We start from the raw sequence: 22,558 nt of genomic DNA on the forward strand, positions 1-22,558 counted from the left end.
TAATGATGTACCTCGAATGTAATGTAATGTATATCTAAGATTTAAACTACGTTTTCGTATTTTTTTTGATAGACGTTAATTTAATTTATTTGTCTTCTTATAAATTTCAATGTTGAATTTGAAAAAGTGGATAATGTAAAGGAAACGTTTTGACTATTTAACTGTACAAGTTCCAACGAACGAATCATCGTTCGTCATCATCAACGAATAAATCATTATTTAGTTATAAAATATTATCAACCACCCCGCCCCCCGATAACGGAAGTAGGTAAATGATGATGTGGTCATGTGGATGACGTTAATAATATAATGTCCCCGATCCCAGTCAACATTGTTTTATAGAGTAAAATAGTTATCGATAAAAATACGTCACTAGCACGATCAACAAGGTTCATTCGGAGGAGTAAAATATCGAGACAAGATTCATTTATAAACACAGTAAAGGCTAGTTGACATCAGTACCGCGTCTGACCGCTGAACGATTAATTCATTAAATTTGTGTATAATATGGATAAATTACAAGTTTTAATATTACTTGGTGAGTACATCATATTATTTAGGTAGTTATATCATATATTAATTGTAAATATTTAGAAAATTTATGAATTAATAATTAAGTAGGTAACTATAGCATTTTCTAATAATATTATAGTGAGATGTTAATAATAAGTTTGAATAAATCTTTGTTTCCTTATAAAGTAGATAAGTAATAATAATTATTATTATTCAAATTGAAATTGTTATGTAAAGTAAACATAATACAGGTTATATACAAATGGTCATAACAATAACAATATTTACGCAATTTCCGCTTTATGTTGTTTACAGTGTAAATTATAATCTAAAGGTTATTTAAGAGGGAACATAAAGAAAAAAAATCACACAAAAAGAAACACAACCTAGTGAGCATATAAGGTATCACTAGAAGAGTGAGGACTCCTGCAGAATAAATAACTTTCAAAACACATGACATCATTTGGCTTTTGAATATAATAAACATTTACATAAAAATTAAGACAATTTATTCATAATTTACATATAAAGGACCAATCCAATCTTACCTTGTTATATGGCAATGAACTAACTACTGGTACAATTTCATTTTTAAGCATAATGTACTTAATATACATAATTAGTAAGCTTGGAGTGGATTTTTATTTTTAAAATATCTGTATTGAGGCTGGGTCTAGGACTCTAGGTGTATAGGCTGTATCTAGGTGTCTATAAGCACTATAAAGTACGAGATAAACTTAGGTAAAAGTTTTATTTAAATATATTTTTTTAATTTCCGCAGCTGTGGTCAGCTACGCAGCATGCGGCCTCAGATACAGACGTCAAGCCGATTCGAGTGAAGAGGATCTCGAAGACAGGTACGGCTGGAACAGGCCCGCGGACTATGATCCATGGAGGAGACCAAACAACCAATTCAATCCCAACTTTTATCCTAATCAAAATTGGCAGAACATGAATCAAAACAACAGGCCGAATATGAATCAAAACTGGCCGAATATGAATCAAAACTGGCCCAACATGAACCAAAATAACAGGCCAAACATGAACCAAAATAACAGGCCAAACACGGGACCGAATGTTCCTACACAACCTCCAACCACTCAAGCCCCAAGTAACGGGTAAGCATTTTGGGCAAACGTCTTAAAAAAATGAAAATTCTCAATTCGTAGCCTTTTATAATACCCTAGTGCACTACCAACCATATAATAATGTAGCTATTATTCCTAGTTATATTTAATTTTAATATATACTAATATTATAAAGCTGAAGAGTTTGTCTGTTTGAACGCGCTTATCTCGGGAACTACTGGTCCGATTTGAAAAATCCTTTCCGTGTTAGTCCATTTATCGAGGAAGGCTATGGGCTATATCATCTCGCTAAGACCAGCAGGAGCGGAGCACTGCGGGTAAAACCGCGGGGCACAGCTAGTAAATTCAATGATTGTAAAGACTATAATCGGAGACTATACGGTATGGTCGTCCACGCAAAAATAAAAATGAACGAATTGTCAAAAATCTAAAAAAAAACCGATAAAACTTGATCTATTCCCTAATAGATCAAATTTTATCAAACAGTTAGTAGACCGTACTTGTTTATTTACAAGAAGATACCAAAATTGTTTATGAATTTTGTTTTTATTTATGTAGTTTTTTAGCCGCTAAACGACAACTGTGATAAATACATTTTTAACCTTGACTCTACAAGATTCACCTTAGGTAATCTTCTTTTGTTGACCTCAGCGTAAATGTGGTTTGGACACACGCGGGGAAAACCCCGTATAACATGTTCGGTATTAGCTATCGTGTTTAAATATTGGTACAACCGAATAAACGCTAAAATTCAATAATTGATGAATGCCTCACGATTTCAGAGTAACAACCCAATCTCCAGAAATACAGAACTGTTTGCTAACCTGCCCAGTAACAGCTGAATTGTTTAAATATTGGTACAACCGAATAAACGCTAAAATTCAATAATTGATGAATGCCTCACGATTTCAGAGTAACAACCCAATCTCCAGAAATACAGAACTGTTTGCTAACCTGCCCAGTAACAGCTGAATACAACCCAGTCTGTGGTTCCAACGGCCAAACCTACGACAATCCTGGGAGGCTCTCTTGTGCACAATTGTGTGGAGTTAGTAAGTATCGCAAGTTTGTTTTCATTTTTTAGACGTCATCTATTTTATAAAGTTTTCTGTTTGCCAAAAGTAAAGGGTCAAATAATGTTCAAATACGAAGATTTTCAAACACAAATAGTAGTTGATAAAGTTGTAGTTAGTAGATACACATGCCACAAAGTATTATTATTTTAATGGCGTGCTATAATTGAGCCTCAAATTGATGAGCATGTGTATTTTACAATAGTTTTAGTCGGGGGTTATTTTAATTAGTGTATTGTATGAAAACAGGAAAACTTGGGGGAAAATATCACGAGCGGTTACTCCCAACACGTCTATTAGTATCATAATTGTGTATAATTAATAAACTTACGCTTATTTATTTTAACTGGCATTAATAAATATATGCTACGTTATCACCTTTGAGGAAAACATTGTTTATAAACATTCGTTGAGACGAATATAAAGTTATTAAGCTCTATAATCTATATTATAATTGGCTTCAATATCATGTTTTTATAATGTGTTTTTTCCTTGAATATTATTTCTTTAATTTATTATGTTTTGGAAGATGTAATAGCGAAATTCCAAAAGACAGGCAAACTGGGTAATTAAATGTACATAATGGTTAAACTAATCTGTACTTTAGATGATGTAGGTAGGTACCTACCATGTATACCTATGTGATATTATAGTATGGTACCTATAGTACTGAAATGTAAATAACTACTAACTAGGTACGTGAAATGTTGAAAATATAAATGTAAATTCATTCAGTAACTACAAAAAAAATTGTTTGTCTCAAAAAAAGATAAAAACATAAAACAACGAAAAAAAGCTGCATCGCAACCGGGTAACACTATAAATATATTATACCTATATCAAAATGCAATTGAACTCTATATCCAGTTAGACTTGTTTTAAAGACCTGTTTTTTTATTATCCTTGTTTTAGAAGGCGAGCGAGATATGTTAGTAATTAAATTTTTATTTTTATTCCAGCTGTCTCACTGCTTCGTTCTTCGAGGTGTCCGGCCACTACGACCACAGCCGCGCCTACATCGTAGATTTAAGTTAATATTAAGCTAAATATAACAAGTCAGTTATTTAAACATTTTTTCTTTACACCTATAACATATCAAATCATATACGTATCATAATATATGATGTGATTGTATACTATACAGGGTGTCCCACTGTTGGTATACTAAGCTCAAAGGAGGTTATAGTTTTGCATACGCTGAGTACGTAAAAAATAATTAAAAAATTCCAGACGCATTTTTTTTTCAAATATGTAGATGAATTCTTAAAACGCTATGTGTACACCCATAACAAGCGAGCCGCCCAACTTTGCCACCAGCACGTGAGCTATCGTTTAAGATTATGTTTTCATAGATAAAATGCTCATATTAGAGAAGCGGTATATGCCGGCTGCGCGAAGCTAGAGAAGAAAACATGGATTTTCAGGAAAAATTTAGCAAAAAATTTTGGACGTAATTTTTTTTTAAGTATTTTTTACGTGATCAGTGTATGCAAAACTACAAGTTCCTTCGCGCTTAGTATACCAATAGTGGGACACCCTGTATACATGCGTTACAAAAAAAAATTTCGCGATAAAAAAAAAAGGTTCATGTTTCAAAAATTAAAACCATTTGTGCAAACTCTGCATATACTATTTTTTTATACGATAAATAAAACTTATAATTTAGTTAATTTATATTCGTATAAGTACATTTAAGTTTTTACGGACGCTCTATCTTCCATGAAGTGTTTTGCGTGATGCGTCTTCATGTGTGACAACTATTGAAGACGCGTTGTGTCGTTTTTTATTACAAAATAACTAGTTTAATAGTTCGGGGTACACCCCGACAAAGTAATATCTAATATATTCAAGTCCACAATTATATTAATATTAAAAAATACATAGTTATATTTTAAATTAAACAATCAACGCACGCGTGTCGTCCATAAACTGCCTTACCTCCTGCGTCACACATTCGACGTCAAATACCTTGTTGTTGAACTAAACGCCTATAGAATCTTGTTCACTCATTATCATTTATTACTAGGGATTCTCACCAAAGAAATAATAATACAATACTTAACACATTATAAAAATAAATTTTTATTTCAATAAATCTACGCATGTGTCTTTCAAAAAGTCCCTCGCCTCTTCCTGTCACGCATACTTTATTCCGGAACTAGTCACGTGTTAAATTTTTCTTTTTATCACTCTACATTATAAGGGATTTATGTTAAGTAAACAATAAAATAGTACAAAAATATACTTTGTTGTATACTAGTGTATAGGGTATATACGAGGGCCTGTAATTGTATAGTTACAATCTACGCATGTGTAGCGCTAGCTTCCATGAAGTCCCTCGCCTCTTCCTGCCTCACTTTGTCCCGGAACTTGACCCGTGTCAACTCTTTTTATCTTAGCTCTTAACTCTTTAACTACCTACATATTATATCAATTATTAGATAATTATGTGAAGTAAACTATAACATATTACAAAAATAAACTTAAACAAAACGTAAACAATCTTCGCATGACAAGCGCTAGCACAAAGTCCCTCGCCTCTTCCTGCGTCACTTTGTTACGGAACTTGACGCGTGTTAACTCTTGTCTTCTTATTATTATATATTATAAGGTAATTAAGTTAAGTAAATAATAGCGTTTAATAGAAAATACATTTAATTTTAATAAATCTACGCATGTGTAGCGCTATCTTCCACAAAGACCCTCGCTTCTTCCTGTGTCACGCACTCAACGTGCGACACTTTGTTCCGGAACTTGACGCGTGTTAACACTTGTTTTCTTATTACTATATATTATAAGGTAATTAAGTTAAGTAAATAATAGCGTTTAATATAAAAAACATTTAATTTCAATAAATCTACGCATGTGTAGCGCTATCTTCCACAAAGTCCCTCGCCTCTTCCTGTGTCACGCACTCAACGTGCGACACTTTGTTCCGGAACTTAACTCCGTAGAACTTGTGTGCGTGTTCTAGTAATTCCGGTCTGAAGGTGGTTGTGATGAATTGAGCACTTGACGATAGTTCGTGGATCATGTTGGCTATTGCTTTACGGTGCTGAGCGTCGAGGGCCTGTAATTTTAGATTTTAAGATTATTTATAACGTAAAATGTATTATTTATTTTAACTGAATTCTGAATGCTGGCATTGGAATCAAATCAATTATTTAATCGTCAGTTTTATGCTGTATGCAATAAAATGAATAACCAATTGTTCAAAAATAAAGTAGACACAATATTATTATCTTGGTTGTTTATTTGTACTTAATCTGAATTATGATGTTTTCATTAATGTACTATGTACATGTATTTATTATAATGGGTCGAGTATAATAATTCATGAGGAAGTATCCGAGCACTCATTAGTTTATAATTTTCTAATTATGTATCAGGTAAAGTCATTTGGCAGTGATTACTACAAAACAATACAAAAAGACATTATATTATATATTCCATCGACAATGAAGCTACAAAATTATACCACGTTATTAATTTTGCTTTATATATCATAACATGGTCTCCCTTCTCATAACGAATGGTTTAATGTTACACATACCTCAGTTACTCTTTTTTCTGTTTTAATATTGTATAGCTAAGAGTTTCATTACAGTAATTTAAAGATTTTGTCTCTGAAGTTAATAATATCTTGGCATTATATTTTAGTTTTCAGTGAAACTGTATAATTAAAACACAGAAACCAGGTAACCGATAACAGGAAAAATATACGCAATCCGGCGATATCATTTTTTAGGCTAATGACGATTATAATTATACATAATTATTCGCGGCTGCCGAGTAGGTATACCTACCGACCGTCACGCGACATGCGCTACACAAAGCAGTGTTCGGAACCGTTCGAACAGTTTCACTTTTACCGTGGTTTCATAAAACCACACAACATTTTTTTTTTACATTGAATCGTATGACGTCACGTGACGTCACTCACCTGGTCGATCTCGTCGAACAGGTAGAAGGGCGCGGGGTCGCACTTCTGTATGGCGAAGATGAGCGCCAGCGCCACGAGCGACTTCTGCCCGCCGGACAGCTGGTTCATCTCGCGCATGTCGCCCTCGCCGCCCGTGAACGACACGCGGATGCCCACGCCCGAGAACTGCTCCGCGTTCGCGCGCTGCAATGTCATATTTATATCTATATAATAATTAATAATTAAGATATGAGATAAATATTGAAGATTGAGATACAAGACGTGTGGCACTCGGGGACTGCCGCGGTAAAGCTATTGCATGCTATGCCTTCAAGTTCCGTTTCGCTTTTAAAAACTTGCTCTATCTATCAGGTAGCCTGAAAATTTCATTTTATTATTCAGAAGGCTTCAATCGAAAAATTTAAATCTAAATGTGGTAAGTGCAAAAATTGAATTAACATAATGATCAATAAAAAAACAAATTAAAACCAATAACAAGGTGTTTAATTACCAGAAATTTTTAAAATGTTAAATGACCCCGTTCAGTGCAAGTGCGACATCACCGTAAAAAGTTGTCTTTTAAATGACTGAATGCCCTTTTATCATTTTTAATGGTTTCTTCTACTACTATGAATTTTCGGGTTATTTCGTTCAACAAACGGAAAACTTTTTTTATGTGATTTTATTTTTTTACGGGCCCTTGAAGTGGTGATTTTCACCACTGAGTAAGTTTATCTTTCTTGTCATTTAATTATTATTTTTATTCCATTCGAAGATCTAACGATAGTATATGTTACCATACTGAATTGGCCTATCTTTCAGCTTAGCACACAAAAAAAATCAAGCATCTAGCGCAACAATTGACGTCACCATGAGTGAAAATATCATCGTACTCGGCGATAGGTGAAAAATTGAAAAAAAACGTCATAACTCCGAAAATACGAAAAATCGCATAACATACATGGGGGTGATTCGGATAGCCCTCTAGGTCCCAGCTTCCGTTCATCACTACTTTTTGGGACACCCTGTATAAGTAGTTTTACAACATTCAAATGAACGCGAATTCTATTCGTTAAAATTTTATAATATTTGGAAAAAAAAAAGATACATAATATATTTACTTTTATATCAATCAATGAATCAAATGTTAATAATAAATGAGTAATTTTTAATAGAAAAAAATCTATCACGATGCGGGATTCGAATCCGCGTCTGTCGCCTTGCCGGCATGACGCTGGTCGCTGACTTCTTGGCCACCCGTGCTTCCGCCAGAGCAATCGAATTTAAGCTACTTTTTCAGTTTTAAGTTTTTTCAAAAATATTCTAAACTTTAAAAATTCCTCGTTTTAAAGAACTTTTTTTCAAAATTTGAAATATTTTTTTTTTAAATTTTAACTTAAAAATAATGGTACTCACTTCTGGTGCAACATCATTAGGGTCATCAGCGGCCACACGCATAATGAGCGACCCGCGTCCCTGCGGCACGAGTTTCTTGAACACCTCCGTGAAATTCTTGCTCACTTGCTTAAATGTGAACTGAATAGCCTCTAGCTTACGGTGTTCCAGGGCTTCGATCAATTCACGAATCTTTTCTCCACTGAAAATGTAAAAAAAAGGGTTTTTTGGCCTGTTAAATTGGGTCTAAAAAATTAAATAAACGATAAAATTTACTAATGTTATGAACGCGAAAGTTTGTAAGAATGTTTGCTTCTCTTTCACATAGAAACAGCTTATCGGATCTATACGAAATTTGGAACGGAGATAAAACTCTGAATAAACTGCTTTTTATACGGGTACCACGAGTGTGAAGCCTCGCGATCTAACTAGTATATCATATTTAGTCAGATAGCACACTGAAATTAAAACAACAAGTAGGTTTTGATGCTAATACAATAGACAAATTGCGGATATATAGTACTATTATAGATAAAAAAAAGCATAGAAGTAAAATGTATGGTTTACTTTTTTAAATCACTTAAGGAATTACCACCAGCGATAATTAGCGTTAGCGGTATTTCCTAGAGATAAAGAAATACTCGTACATTACGATAAAAACTATTTAAATGACGTTACTGATTTGTTTTACGGGCAAAATGTATTTGAGACACTTTCTATTAGCAAGTGTCGTTATAATATTAATACGGAATACTCAATCGTTAAAATTGTTTGACATTATAACAAACTTTTTAGACAATGACCAATCGAAAATTGTTAATAAGGATGACGCCAATCTTAATATTCAGGAATTGGCATTAAAATACAAATATAACTTGGAAAAGCACGAAGTGCTAACTGAAGATGGCTACAAATTATCAGTCCACAGATTTGGAAATAATAAGGAAAGTGGTATACCAATACTTTTAATGCACGGCATCCTAGATTCAGCAGACTGTTGGATATTACAAGGCCCCGGAAACTCTTTAGGGCATATATTAGCTGATCAAGGATTCGATGTGTGGTTTGGAAACGCGAGAGGAAATAAATACTCTTTATCACACATTGAATTAAACAACACAGATCAAAAGTATTGGAACTTCACATGGGAAGAGATTGGATTGTACGATTTACCAGCTACAATTGATTATATTTTAAATGCAACGGAGTCAAATGATCTATACTATGTAGGTCATTCGCAAGGTACGACGGCTTTCTACGTTATGAATGCGATGAAACCAGAATATAATAAAAAGATTAGAATGATGTTTGCTCTGGCACCGGTAGCGTGGATGAAGAATATAGATAACCCACTATTAAGATACATTTCGAAAGTTTTTGTTTCTTTTTCCTCTATTTACGATGTATACACGCCTAGTACGAGTTTTTTGAAGTGGATATCTAGTCTCTGTGGTTTATTATCTTCGAATTGTGGAAACGTTTTGACTATATTTATTGGTGCCGATAATGGTCTCATTCAAAAGAGTTTTATGCCCATAATTTTTGGACATTGTCCAACTACTTCCTCTACATTACAGTTAGTTCATTATGGACAACTTATAAATTCGGGTTATTTTCGTAGATTTGATTATGGGGAACAAAATATGAAAATATACGGAATGACTGTTCCTCCGGACTATAATTTGAGAAATGTAAAAGTTCCTATTGTGTTGTTTTATAGTCACAATGATAAATTATCGCATCCTATGGATGTGAATACACTATGTGAAAGTTTACCGAATGTGCGTGCAAAGTATAACATGAATAATTTTAATCATTTTGATTACATGTACGCTAGTATTGCAAGAGACGAAGTGTACATGAAAATCCTTTATAATATATGGAAATTTGAAAGTAATGCAACTGTGAATAACAATGGAAACTAAAAACTTGCAATGGATAAGTAAAGGCGACTGCTACATTGTTTATTTTAAGAAATAGAATGGATATATTCTAGGTTTGAGTCTTAGTACAGATTTATAAAAAACTAGCCGTCCGCCCCGGCTTTGCCCGTGGTACATATATACGTTTTCTCTACATAAGAATCATCCTTGGACTTCCACAAACATTAAAAAAAAACGAATTATCGAAATCAGTTCAGCCGTTCACACGTGATACCGTGACAACCCGAAACGGGTTTCATTTTTATATATATAGATGTGCATTTATCCCACCGAGAAAATTAGACTTTACTAATTTAGTGTCAATAGATTGTACTTAAATTAAGTTCCCAAATATTAAATATCAAACTAAAATATAGTAATAAATAAACCTTACCCAATATCAAGTTCCTCCTTTCTCTTATACAATTTCTCCTTTTGTTCTGAGAAGCTTATGAACTGATCCAACGCTTTTTTGTTGACATGATTGTACTTTTTAAGATGTTGGTTCGCTTTCTCCAATTCTTTGAAGAGCTAAATTAGAAAAATTATGTGAATTTAATTAAAATAAAAGACGGGTTGCACTCCGGGAGTGCCGGCAGAAGTGAAAACTTGATTATTAACGTTCAGCATGTTTGATATTTTGGAATGGTATCCGTCTTACGCTTTTTCGATCAGGTCACGTGTCCTGACGCGAGTTTAAGATTTTATACCCATTACAGAAAAAGTGCTCAACGTCGCTAAAGAAGTTTTCACTTCAATAAAACGGATTTAAAGCTTTAGATTTTGCGTTCTGTTATTTCTAAACACCTAGGACTCAATTTAAAGGAAACATTTTTACCTGTTTAAGAGACATTTTCTCATATTTAGCGTGTAATTCCGGCGCATTGGACAGTGTTCCGAGAGCGGCTATTTTGTCCAACGACTCTTGTATCTTTTCCTGCAATAACACTTCCTTAGACGCCATCTTTTCTAGACCCTTCGCGTCTTCTTCCATTTTGTCTTGCGCTTCTTTTTCCTGAAATAATAATAAATATAGCAAATAGGATTAAGTATCTTTATAAGTAAATAAACCAGAAAAATCTTCTTGACAAACATTATTTTTAGCGTTTGTTCGACATTTATTTTTTTCATTCATAATTACTACATATTGTCATACAAATAAAAATATTTTTTTAAAAATCATCATTACCATTAACCAATAGTAATAATGAAAAAAACTACGATACAAAAATTCTTGTAAAATACTTAACATTAATAAAAAGTCAGTTTGCTTTTCACATAATACTCATTTAAATTTAATATTACCTTATTCCTCCATTTATCCAACTCAAGTTTCAGTGCTTTTTCATTTTTCACAGCGGCTTGTACTTTTCTCTCGACTTCCTCTAACTCTTTGTTAATTTGCTTGATCCGTTTCTCCGCTGCGTTCAAATCAGATTTACTGTTTTGTAGTCGACGTTTGCGATCTTCTACTGATATTTCTTGGAGCGCTTGTACCAATTCGTCTTTACGTCTAACGGGAGAATATTTATTATGTTACTTTTTTATATATTAATATAAAAATGAATCGCAAAATGTGTTGGTAAGCGCATAACTCGAGAACGGCTGAACCGATTTCGATCATTCTTTTTTTATTATATTCCTTGAAGTACGAGGATGGTTTTTATGTAGAGAAAACGTAAATATTATGTACCACGGGCGAAGCCGGGGCGGACCGCTAGTATATTATAAGAATTCACACGCGAGGCCGGGTTAAATATTAGTTTGAATGTAATAAGAATGTACTGCGATTCTACACAGCTACCTAATTGATGTAGGTATGTAGTTGATAACAAATCGCAGCAAGTCAACGACTATTAGCAAAGTGAGGGTAGTTGGGTCGAACGTCGTATAAACAACGTCCGAGCCCCTAGGCACGATTCGTACGAATGGGCCAGTTAAAGGAAAGCGACATTTTATAGTTTTAACAGCTAAGCATGTTTAGACATGAAATAATGACAACTACATTGAAAACTATTCATCCACAAAAATATTAAATCAAAAGTTACGTCTAACAATATTATAATTATAATATGTATTATAAAGCTGAAGAGTTTGTTGTTTTGTTTGAACGCGCTAATCTCAGGAACTGCTGGTCCGATTTGAAAAATTCTTGCAAATGCGGGTGAAACCGCGGGGTACAGCAAGTATATTATAAAGTGGGCAATGCTGATATACAATACACAACTAGGCTCGCAATCGCTGATTAAAAGACGTCAAAAAGCGTCTTAAATTAAAACCTAATATAATGGCGGTAACGTTCAAAGTCAATTGTAAAACTCAGCTTAATTGACGCGTAGGCAGAGTTTCGTTTGAGCGGTTTTTGACCGTGATTTTGAGTATAGTTCTTTATTTTACGTCAATCGTGGAAAAACTCAAACTCAAACATTTATTTATTCAATTAGACTTCTTCTAGAAGCACTTTTGAAACGTCAATACATATTTTTACAACAATTAGATTTTAACAACAAAAACAATTAGATCTAGATTTATATTTATTTATTTTAAAATGTATTTTATTAAGTTAAAATGTATTTAATGTGTATATTATTATTATTTTTTTAATGTAATTAATTTTTGTAGTGCATGCAGTGCTCATTTTTTATTAGTTGTCCATCATGTCCTATATTTATTGTGTATTTTTTATGTAAAACAATCGATGTACAGCTGCTAATGAGCCTTAATAAAATAAAATAAAAATAAAAAATAGATGAAAATATAAAATATGCCAACATACCGAATCAAATTATTAGTGAGCAGATTCTCAAGTTTGTTCTTAGTGGCTTCTAAATTCATTCTCTGACTGAAAGCTTCCTTGTTCTCTTGTGTGAGTCGTCGAATGGCGTCGTTTAATTCGTCCACTTTACCTTGATCCGCTGTCGATAGTTGCTCCATTAGTTCCTGTGGATCAAGATTATTTGGTTAAGAAAGTGTATTTTGTACTTTAATAAATTATCTGAGTACACCGTAATCTCCAAATGGAAAGAAAAGATATTGTTTTTATAATAATAATATAAGACATTTTTTTTAAATTATAAATATTACAAATTGTAATATAGTTATTCTTCATATCTTGTTAAATTTAAAATTTGCTAGTCAGTTACCATTACAATAATAAAAAAACCTTTTATTACCAGTATTTATTGTAATATCAACAACTATACTTGCGATTGTCTATATAGGTACAGTAGCATTGTATAAAAAATTCATTCAAATCAACACCTTATTTCGTGGGAGTAATGTTTAAAGTCAATTTTGTACGCTCATTAGAAAACCCTGCCTAATAGACGCGTAGGCAGTGTTTTGCTTCGGACAATTTAGCGTGATTGTGAATCAAGTTCTTTCTGAAACTCAAAAAAAAATGTATGCGTGTACTAGAGTACACATGTAAGAAGTGAAACTTCTTTATGACCTTAAAAATAACACGAGTATGGCGTAACGCAAAAATGTCACGCGTACGGCGTAACGCAAAAATGGTACACTAAATTTTTGTCCAACCCCGATAAAGAAGTTTCACTTCAATAAAAACAATAATACAAACAAAACTTACCTGGTGTAATTCAGACTCCAAGCCTTCTTTAGTAGCTTGCATAGCTTCCAAACTAGATCTGCACTGAGCTAGAGACCTTTCTTTAGGTCCGCGGAATCGTTCTATGGAACCTAATTCCTCTTTCATTAGACGAATGTCGGCTTTCACTTTGTCGAAGATATCCCTGTAAAAAGAGATTTATGTGAATAATTATGTAAGAATATTGTGATTGATTTCGTAAATCCGAAAGTGTGTAAGTTTGTACTTTGAAGATAGTTTTATTTACACCAAAACCACTCTGTCAATGCTAAAATCGGTCAAATCTTTTGGAGTATTTGTGAGAAGGTACATTGGTCTATTACTTAATTGAAAATCGTGTGACTCACAAACAGCGCTGTTAGCATACAAAAAACAACGAAGAAATAAATATCTTTATCATTTTAAGTGATATTTTTTATGTTTTAGTAATGTTCGATATCAAAATATAGTTGTACCATAAATCTATACTAATATTATAAAGCTGAAGAGTTTGTTTGTTTGTTTGTTTGAACGCGCTAATCTCGGGAACTACTGGTCCGATTTGAAAAATTCTTTCGGTGTTAGATAGCCCATTTATCGAGGAAGGTTATAGGCTATATATCATCACGCTACGACCAACAGGGGTGGAGCCACGGGGGTGAAACCGCGCGGAGCAGCTAGTATATCATATAAATAAATACATAAAAAGCATTAGGCAAGTTATTACTTACTTAGCTTTCCCCTGTTTAGTCTCCGTTCGTTGCATCTCAGACACAATACTATTTATACTAGTCTCCGTTTTATTCAAATCCTGTCTCAAAGTACTGAGCTCTTGTTCCAAAGTTGTTATTTGTTCCATCAGTTCCGAACGTGTTTTCTGCATTTCCAATCGAGAACGCGACTGATTGAAATAACCACCTGTGAGCGAACCTTTTGATGATACCTGGAAAGAAATAAATTAGTTATAATTGTAACTTGAGAATAGACGCAAATTAAATGTTTAATAATAAAGTATGTCAAATAGTAGGAATATTAAAGAACACAACTTTATTTTTCCACTTTTCGGGCCGATTCGAAGTGTGTAATTACGTAATTGAATACGTAATTACGCACTTCAAATCGGCCCGATTTCTTTAAAGTTCCAATGAAAAATCATGATTTAAATGTTTAACTTTATATTGCAAATAAACTAAGATGACAGTTTAGTTTATAACAATATATTAATATATTATATTAATATCTCATATGGATTACTTACTTGATCTCCCTCTAAAGTGACACAATCCAAATGATATTGTTTCCCCAATTCTGTAGCGCACTCCAAATTTCTGCATATGAGGGTTTTACCAAAGATGTACTTCATGGCTTTTGCGTATTTCGGATCGTATTTAAGTTTTTGCACCATGGCAATTGCATTCTGTAATAAAAAAATATGGTTAATATAAAATTGTTAATAATTTTTTTTTATTACTTGATATTTGAACTGTTTTATGCTCGGGAATATCATTTTAAAGGCATTTGTTACGCTATCCTCTAGTGGCAAATTAAAGTATTTGGAAGGTAGTTAAATATTATATTTCATTTTAGGTGAATATTATTCATTTAGATGTTCTAGAAGTTTGAAGCGATAAATGTCAATACATACTATAAATATAATATGGTATAGTAAAACATTTTTAAAATTATAAAGTATTGGATTACTAAGTTAAATAATACTCACATTATCATTAGGATATATCATATCCCTAACTTGCAGTCTATTAAGCGGCATGAAAGTGACTTCTCCGGGAAGATTCTGTCTGTTCATCTCTTTCAATATTTTAGTACCGACTGTGTCTGACTCAACTATGTGATGGAATAACCTGTTACCTGCTGTTACCTGTATAAAATATAATAAGAGAATTATATACTTACCTAAGAAATATGTAGAGAATTTCGAATGGGTTACTGAATGAAAAAATATGGTAACATTATTCATAATTACAAATGAGAAAAATTAAAAATCCTTTATGCAAAAAAAAAGCGATTTCCATAGGCGCATGTCGCTTAAGAAAAAAGCATAATTAACTTATTTTTTTTTATGTGCCAAAGTAAGTTTTTATGGCAACGCACATACAATTTCACATAAATTTTATATTATACAAATATATAATTAATAACCTACCTCAACAGCAGTGTAAATAGTTTTATCGCAAGTGAAGTTCTCAATAACAGGCCCATAATATTGAGTGGCGATTTTAGCCCATTCGCCACCTCGTTCTTGGAAAGTTTCTAGAACTTTACGCACACTGTCTCGTCCATTGAGAATTGGCTAAAATAATAGTTTTATTTTAAAAACTGCGCAAATTACGACAAAAACGAAGAAGTTATGTATAACAAAACATTTATGAAAACACATAAGTACAAATTAAAAAACGGAACAAAATTTTTTTGCAAAAAAGGTAAAAAGGTTAGGCATAATATCACATATATAAAATTAATGCATACCTTTCCTGCCATTGATCGCAAAGCTTGATCAGCCTTAGCCAAATCTTCTTTCAATGAAGACAAATTCTGTGTCAATGTTGTTTCTTTTCGCCACAGTTCACTAGTAAAAAATAACAAAAGCTCATTATAAAGATTACACCTACGATCTTTATATTTTTTAAACTATTACTTTAATTTTTAATATCATTCAGCCGTTATAAGTTCAGAGAAGACAAAAAATTGTCACCAAAAATTTTTTATGAAGTGAAACTCTTTTAGGCGTGTTGAGAGTTCAATTTCAAGGTCGCATCATGGCAAGAACGTCACGTCACGTCACGCGACGTTTTATCTTTGAATCTTGCCAAATAATACGGTATTTTGAATCTTGCCAAATAAGTTTCACCTCTGACACGTGTGCTCGGCATAACACGCTCTGTTTTTCTTTTCATTTATATAATTTTTTCTCAATAAACTCACTTCCTTGTGCTCTGTTCTTGATCCTTTCTCTTTTTACACTCATAATACTGTTTATTATGTTCATCTATCGCCACGCGTTGTCTTTCCATCTCTTTAGTCATTTCCTCAATACGTTTCTCTAGTTCAGTCAGTTTAGTCGCATCGCGGCGTAAATCATCACGTAATTTGGTCTCGTGGTCCTTTTTGTCTTTTATTTGCTTGTTGAGCGATCTGTAAAGTAATTTTTATTTAGAAACATGAAAACGGATGCTCGTATATACCATAACTAGCTGTTACTCGGGGTCTCGAAAGATTTAGCAAGTAACAGTAAAAGTACTATTCGAAATTATCAAATTTTGATTGATTCAAAAACGCATAATAACATCTTCATCGAATCGAATGAGATGTTTTGTAGTGGTAATAAGTAGCCTATATCACTATTTCACCCATTCCTTTGTTATAACATGAAAGAAACTAACAAAACCCTATCGAATTGATAGTATTAAAGACCAATATTTTTTCTCTGGTCAAGGACAAGTAGATAGTACACATGAATTATGTTCAACTAGATTTCCGCCCGCGGCTTCGCTCGCGTTTTCAAAGGAAAACCCGCATAGTTCCCGTTCCCGTGGGATTTCCGGGATAAAACCTATCCTATGTGTTAATCCAAGTTACCCTCTATATGTGTGCTAAATTTCATTGTAATCGGTTCAGTAGTTTTTACGTGAAAGAGTAACAAACATCCATACATCCATACTTACAAACTTTCGCCTTTATAATAGTATTAAGATTAATAAACTCACTTGAGCTCCTTCTCAATCCATCTATCCCTATCTTGTTTGGAAGTAAACTGCGTCCCTCTGCCTTGCTTTGCATACAATTCCTGTCTTTTCTGTTGATTGAGCGCTAACGCCCTCGTACATTCCTCCTCACGGGCTTTCATTTCTTCGTATTTTGGTTTTAATTCTTCCAATTCGCGCTCTTTTTCTGATATCTGTTGGCGAAGACGCTCGAGCTCTGCTTCGGCTCTTTCCTGTTTAATTTTGGAAATATTATAATCAAGTTATTAGCGAAGGATAAAGAAAATTGTAATAAGTTTATTTATTTATTTTATTTTTATTTTTTAAGTTAGGTTAATGTTGGTGCTGTATATCTTATTGTATATCAACAACAACAGATTTATTGTTTCAATTCTTATATGTATCAATACTTGGGAGAAGAAATTTTCTATATGTTGTCCTATAAGTCAACTTTTTAAAGAATTTCCAAAGCGTTTATTTTCCAACAGTTTACAGCGAGAATAGTACTGAATAGCTACGTAATAGGGGTGACAGACGTACGAGTAAGTACGCGAACTTGTGGCTCGACGACCTTTTTCGCTCGTGTGTCACCCCAAGTACGCGTACTTAAAAACCGTCGAGTAAGTTCGTTGACGATCCAACATGTTTGAAATTTTACTCGTAGCCCGCCTTCGCTCGCACGTCTGTCACCGCCGCGAGCCGCGAGCCTAGCCTGTCTAGCTATAATAGGTGTTTCTAAGTGCAAAAGTTCAATTAATTTCGTCTTCTTCTTTTAGTTTTATGAAAATAATTTAATATAATTAATATGAATGAATATAATATAATTGAATATTGGCGAAGGTATTTTTGAATCCCGCGAAGGAAGTTTCACTCCTTACGCGTAGGCTCGGCGCACACGCTCTTTTTTTGTAAAGTACCCTCAAAATATAATAGTAAAAACGAAAATATATCCTTCAATTTTTGAACATTTATTTTGTTAGAATGCTATTTACTTAAAAATAGGTGCTGGTTATTAAATTAAAAATGTCTATATTTAATTCCTGAATAACATAAAATTCCCTCTGTTGATGACATAGAGACATTCGATATCGGTGACGCGCGAGAAGCTACTGACCAAGCTCTTGCGTGTGTCACCGACGTCGAGCCGAGTAAGTACGCGAACTTTAAAACCGCGGTTTTAAAGTTCCTACGTCTGTCAGCCCTTTAATACTAGAGAAAAATCAAACCCAAGAAAATACTATAGCAAACACTATATTAATTTTCAAAATATTCTTCCTACCTTAGATTTATTATCTCCATCAACATCGTCAGTCAGATCTTTAATGCCGAGTTCCAATTTAGTCTTTTCTCTAAGCAGTTGCTGTTGTTCAGTGGACAATATATCTTTCTCTTCACGAGCAGCCGCCACGTCTTTGCGAGCTTCTTTAAGTTTTCTACAATAGGTAGTTTAAATTAATTATAAAATATAGTGAAAAGCCATGTATTGGGGTTGGAGTTTAACTCAGGGCACACCCCGGACACTCCATACAAAATTATCGTTTCGACAGTCACACTGTAGAGACTGCAAATGTGTGTGTTAACGCTTTATGGTTGGCACATTTGTGACTAGCGTAAAAAAAATTCGCGTTTTTTTGATGAAATACATCCGTAAACAGCACAATATCTAACCATTTTCTACGAAAAACGATAATCACAAATCCAAAATAATAAAATTACTGTAAGTCAATTTGATTAATGTTGGCAATCTTCGTTGCGTATCGTCCTTGCAGAAAAATGTAGACCATTTTTAGACTGATCGTGGGGGTGAGGTAAGTGTTTAATATTGGCGGGAGGCGGAATGTCCGTTCTGTAGCGTTTAGCTACTATTATGTATTCTGTGCTCAGGGTTAGAAACCAACGAATTCAGCAACAAATATATCAAATGAATTGTGTAATTATACCTGTTAGATTCTCTAACATGTTCCTGAGCTTCACGAACCATGTCAGCATAGTGTTGTTGTTCTTTGCCACTGTTTGAGCGCATTTTTTGCAACTAGAAAAATAAAATTTGATTATCTTACAAATAATACTGTTTTCAAATGTTTCATAGAGATACATACAAGGAAAGTGGAAGTAATAACCAAGCTTAATATAGCATATCATATAATATTAAAATCCAGGATTTTAATTTTAATTTATAAAAAAAAAATTATACTTAATGAAGCCAAAAACAAAACGAATGTTCTAAACTCTTTGTATCGTAAATCTATACTAATATTATAAAGCTGAAGAGTTTGTTTATTTGTTTGAACGCTAATCTCAGGAACTATTGGTCCGATTTGAAAAATTCTTTCGGTGTTAGATAACCCATTTATCGAGGAAGGCTATAAGCTCATCACGCTAAGACCAACAGGAGCGGAGCAATGCGGGTGAAACCGCGGGGCACGGCTAGTGATAAATATGTATAAAGAATTACATACATCTTCAAGTTTCCGTTTATTCTCCCTATGTTCAGTGTCATGTATAATAAACTCAAGAACTCTCCGAGCTTTGTCCCATTTCTGATATTCCTTCAATTCTTCTTTTTCTTCCTCTAGTGTCTTCAATCTCTCTTCTATTGTTTGCAGAAAGTCATTAATTTTTTCCACCTATAAATAAATTGAATGGTAATATATCTTAAAGAAAATTTTTATAAGCAATAGAAGAATAAATAAACATAATTAATAAAGTTTAAAGTAATGTTCGTCATCATTCAGTTACACACATACAACAGGGCAAATATTTGTGTGATGAACATAGGTGTTTGCTCTATGTCTGGGTGTAAATTATCTATATAAGTATATATTTAAAATTATATATGTATGTTTATCAGCTATCTGGTTTCCATAACACAAGTGAAAGCTTAGTATGGGATCAGATCATGCAGTGTGTGAAAGTTATCCTGAAATATTTATTTATTATTTATTTATCTTTTAATTATCAGTGTTAACTTTACCTTGCCAACAGTTTCTTTCAGGATAGTGACAGATTCCTCTCTGCGCTCATCATAAACCCTAGTTCCGGCAACTTCTCTCAATAATTTCAGTCTGTGGGAATCTGGCGCTACTGCCATTTGGTTGATCTGTGCAATAAATTGTATATGATTCAATATTAAAATACACAATAGTAAAATTCACCTTCAGTTGAATAAAATGATGATAATATGTCAGAGTAAACTAAGTATGTAGATAAGCAAAGTACCAGTTGATTGTTCAAGTTTTTGTTTTTGAAAGTTTTTAAGAAATTAATTTTTATATTGTAAAACATAAAAGCTTACCTTTCCTTGCTTCACAATATAATATGGATTTGAATTGGAAAGACCAGCACTTTCCAACAAGTTCAAAACTTCAGAGCGAGGCACAACCTTCTTGTTCAGGAAAAATTGATCTTTCTTTGATCCAATGACTCGTCTTAGGAAAATTTCATCCTTCTCAATCTAAAAACACATCAATTCCTTTTATTTACTTTTATGTAAAACAGTAAAAGAACACATTTATATAATATTGGTAAATAAGACACATACCGGAATTCTGTTATCTGAATTGTCAAATACAATTTCAACAAAAGCGGATATCACCCTGGGTCCTGTGCCTTCATGTAACAAAGCAAGTCGCTGCTCTGGACGAAGATGGGAAAACTCATCACTGAGCACAAACTGTATAGCTGTAATATAAATAAACAATAATGATTAAACATCATTATTGCAACATATTTTAAAGATTGTGATTTAAAAATGCACAAGTTGAATAACTTAGAAGTTAATTAGAAACTCATAAAAAATGTGATAACATGTAACAATATTTCTACCTATAATATGAAAACGTAACAAAAGTTTACGACTACCTACATTATGGCTGGATTGATGGTCGTGATCAAAGTGTGGCAAATCTCATTTATCAAGCATTTTGATAGTTTATGTGGTTTGAAAGATCACTTGTCTTAATAGACAAGTGTACACTAATGTGGAATATGAAGATATCTTATGAACAAAATAAAATTAACGTAACAATAAGAGCAAAGAAGAGAAAGCAATCAAACTTACCATGGAAGAAGTTACTTTTGCCGGATCCATTTCGACCAACGACTACATTGTGTCTTTTGTCAAATGGTTCAACAACAATTTGCTCTCGATAACTTTTAAATCCTTGAATAATCACCTGTAAAGTTATTACTTACGTTATTTGTAAAAAGTTGGGTGTACGTACGAGTAAACAAAGTAAGGAATTTATAGACATCGTAACAGAATATATCAAAATAAGTTGCAAAAAAAATAAGTTCAAGAACAAAATATTCCTTTTATTACCTGTTTTATATGCATTGTGAAACGTATAACAAAATGTTAACAAAACATCACACATAAACATAAAACACTAACGCCAACAATTGACCGCCATTTCCTAATGACAGTGACACATGACGTTTGACAGACACCAAAAACATATTAATTGTCTTATCTCCACGCGCAGGCAAAGATTTAAACTCATACAGCCGAGTATTAAGATAATATTACGTTAATAATAATACAGCTGTATTTAAATATTAGTACAAAATTGAGTTAATTTAAAAGTAATAATTTAAATTTTTCAAATCACAGTCAAGTTCCTATCATAGTATATTAAGTATTATTTTTTTATATTTCACAACGAATAAAAAAATATGTTTTTTTAATGGTTTTGTACTCTCAGATGTTTGAATTGGGAATTTTTTGTAGGTAAAGGTAGGTATATTTCATTCAAAACTTTGTTATTAATTACATTGCTTTTAAAGTTTAAACACAGTTGACGGATATAGTATACGTGTGTTATAAATCTCCTTTTTATCCGACTTCAAAAAAGGAAGAGGTTCTTAATTCAGCTGGTATATTATAATTAAGTGCAGTATTAATAGTTTAATTGAGTGCCCAAAAACAATAATTAAACAGAAACAACCTATGTAAGTGGACTTAGTTGAGATTTATTCCAGCAGTCAGGTATATTAATATTTATGTTTATAATTTCTAGGAAGTGTACTATGGAGATGATAATATTATACAGCAAATAGGAATGTAACTGATACCTAGTAACCATATCAATTAACATTTTAATATGAAACTCGTGTATTGTTATTCGCATCGAAAAAAATTATCTATTCCAATTTCCAGTGCTAATTGACGGCGCGGTGTCATTTTTCTCTTACATACCTAATAGCAATATAATTTAAAATCAGTACCTATCCATAATAATATTATAATAAATGGGAAAGTGGTTTACATGTTTGTTTGTCTTTCTTTCAAGTCGTAATGTAGCTATTGTATGGTTAATGGTATGATTGCTCTGCCTG

The 22,558-nt window shown here is 32.9% G+C and overlaps 2 protein-coding genes across 2 annotated transcripts; one reads left to right on the forward strand and one right to left on the reverse strand.

Moving 5' to 3' along the window:
* The first annotated feature begins 387 nt into the window (after positions 1–387).
* LOC149482936 (uncharacterized) lies at positions 388–3,743 on the forward strand. Its single transcript, XM_089703013.1, has 4 exons — positions 388–538; positions 1,295–1,631; positions 2,514–2,653; positions 3,634–3,743. The coding sequence occupies exons 1-4, from the start codon at positions 508–510 to the stop codon at positions 3,696–3,698; spliced, it is 573 nt and encodes a 190-aa protein (XP_089559139.1). The 5' UTR covers positions 388–507; the 3' UTR covers positions 3,699–3,743.
* A 1,756-nt stretch (positions 3,744–5,499) lies between these two features.
* Positions 5,500–21,659, reverse strand: SMC3 (structural maintenance of chromosomes 3). Its single transcript, XM_089703046.1, has 23 exons — positions 21,543–21,659; positions 21,282–21,396; positions 20,763–20,902; positions 20,517–20,675; positions 20,196–20,321; positions 19,681–19,848; positions 19,162–19,253; positions 18,501–18,654; positions 17,225–17,454; positions 16,443–16,652; positions 15,987–16,086; positions 15,664–15,810; positions 15,220–15,378; positions 14,758–14,916; positions 14,231–14,442; positions 13,503–13,665; positions 12,690–12,853; positions 11,219–11,426; positions 10,752–10,928; positions 10,308–10,444; positions 8,013–8,193; positions 6,618–6,800; positions 5,500–5,744 (listed from the first exon to the last, which is right to left on the reverse strand). Exons 1-23 carry the CDS (start codon positions 21,555–21,557, stop codon positions 5,532–5,534), a joined length of 3,612 nt encoding a protein of 1,203 aa, XP_089559172.1. The 5' UTR covers positions 21,558–21,659; the 3' UTR covers positions 5,500–5,531.
* Positions 21,660–22,558: the final 899 nt, after the last annotated feature.

Source organism: Colias philodice, chromosome 14, assembly GCF_061535455.1.
Source record: "Colias philodice isolate Cphi_HAF_F1 chromosome 14, ilColPhil1 Martin Lab GWU primary, whole genome shotgun sequence".
NCBI lineage: Eukaryota > Metazoa > Arthropoda > Insecta > Lepidoptera > Pieridae > Colias > Colias philodice.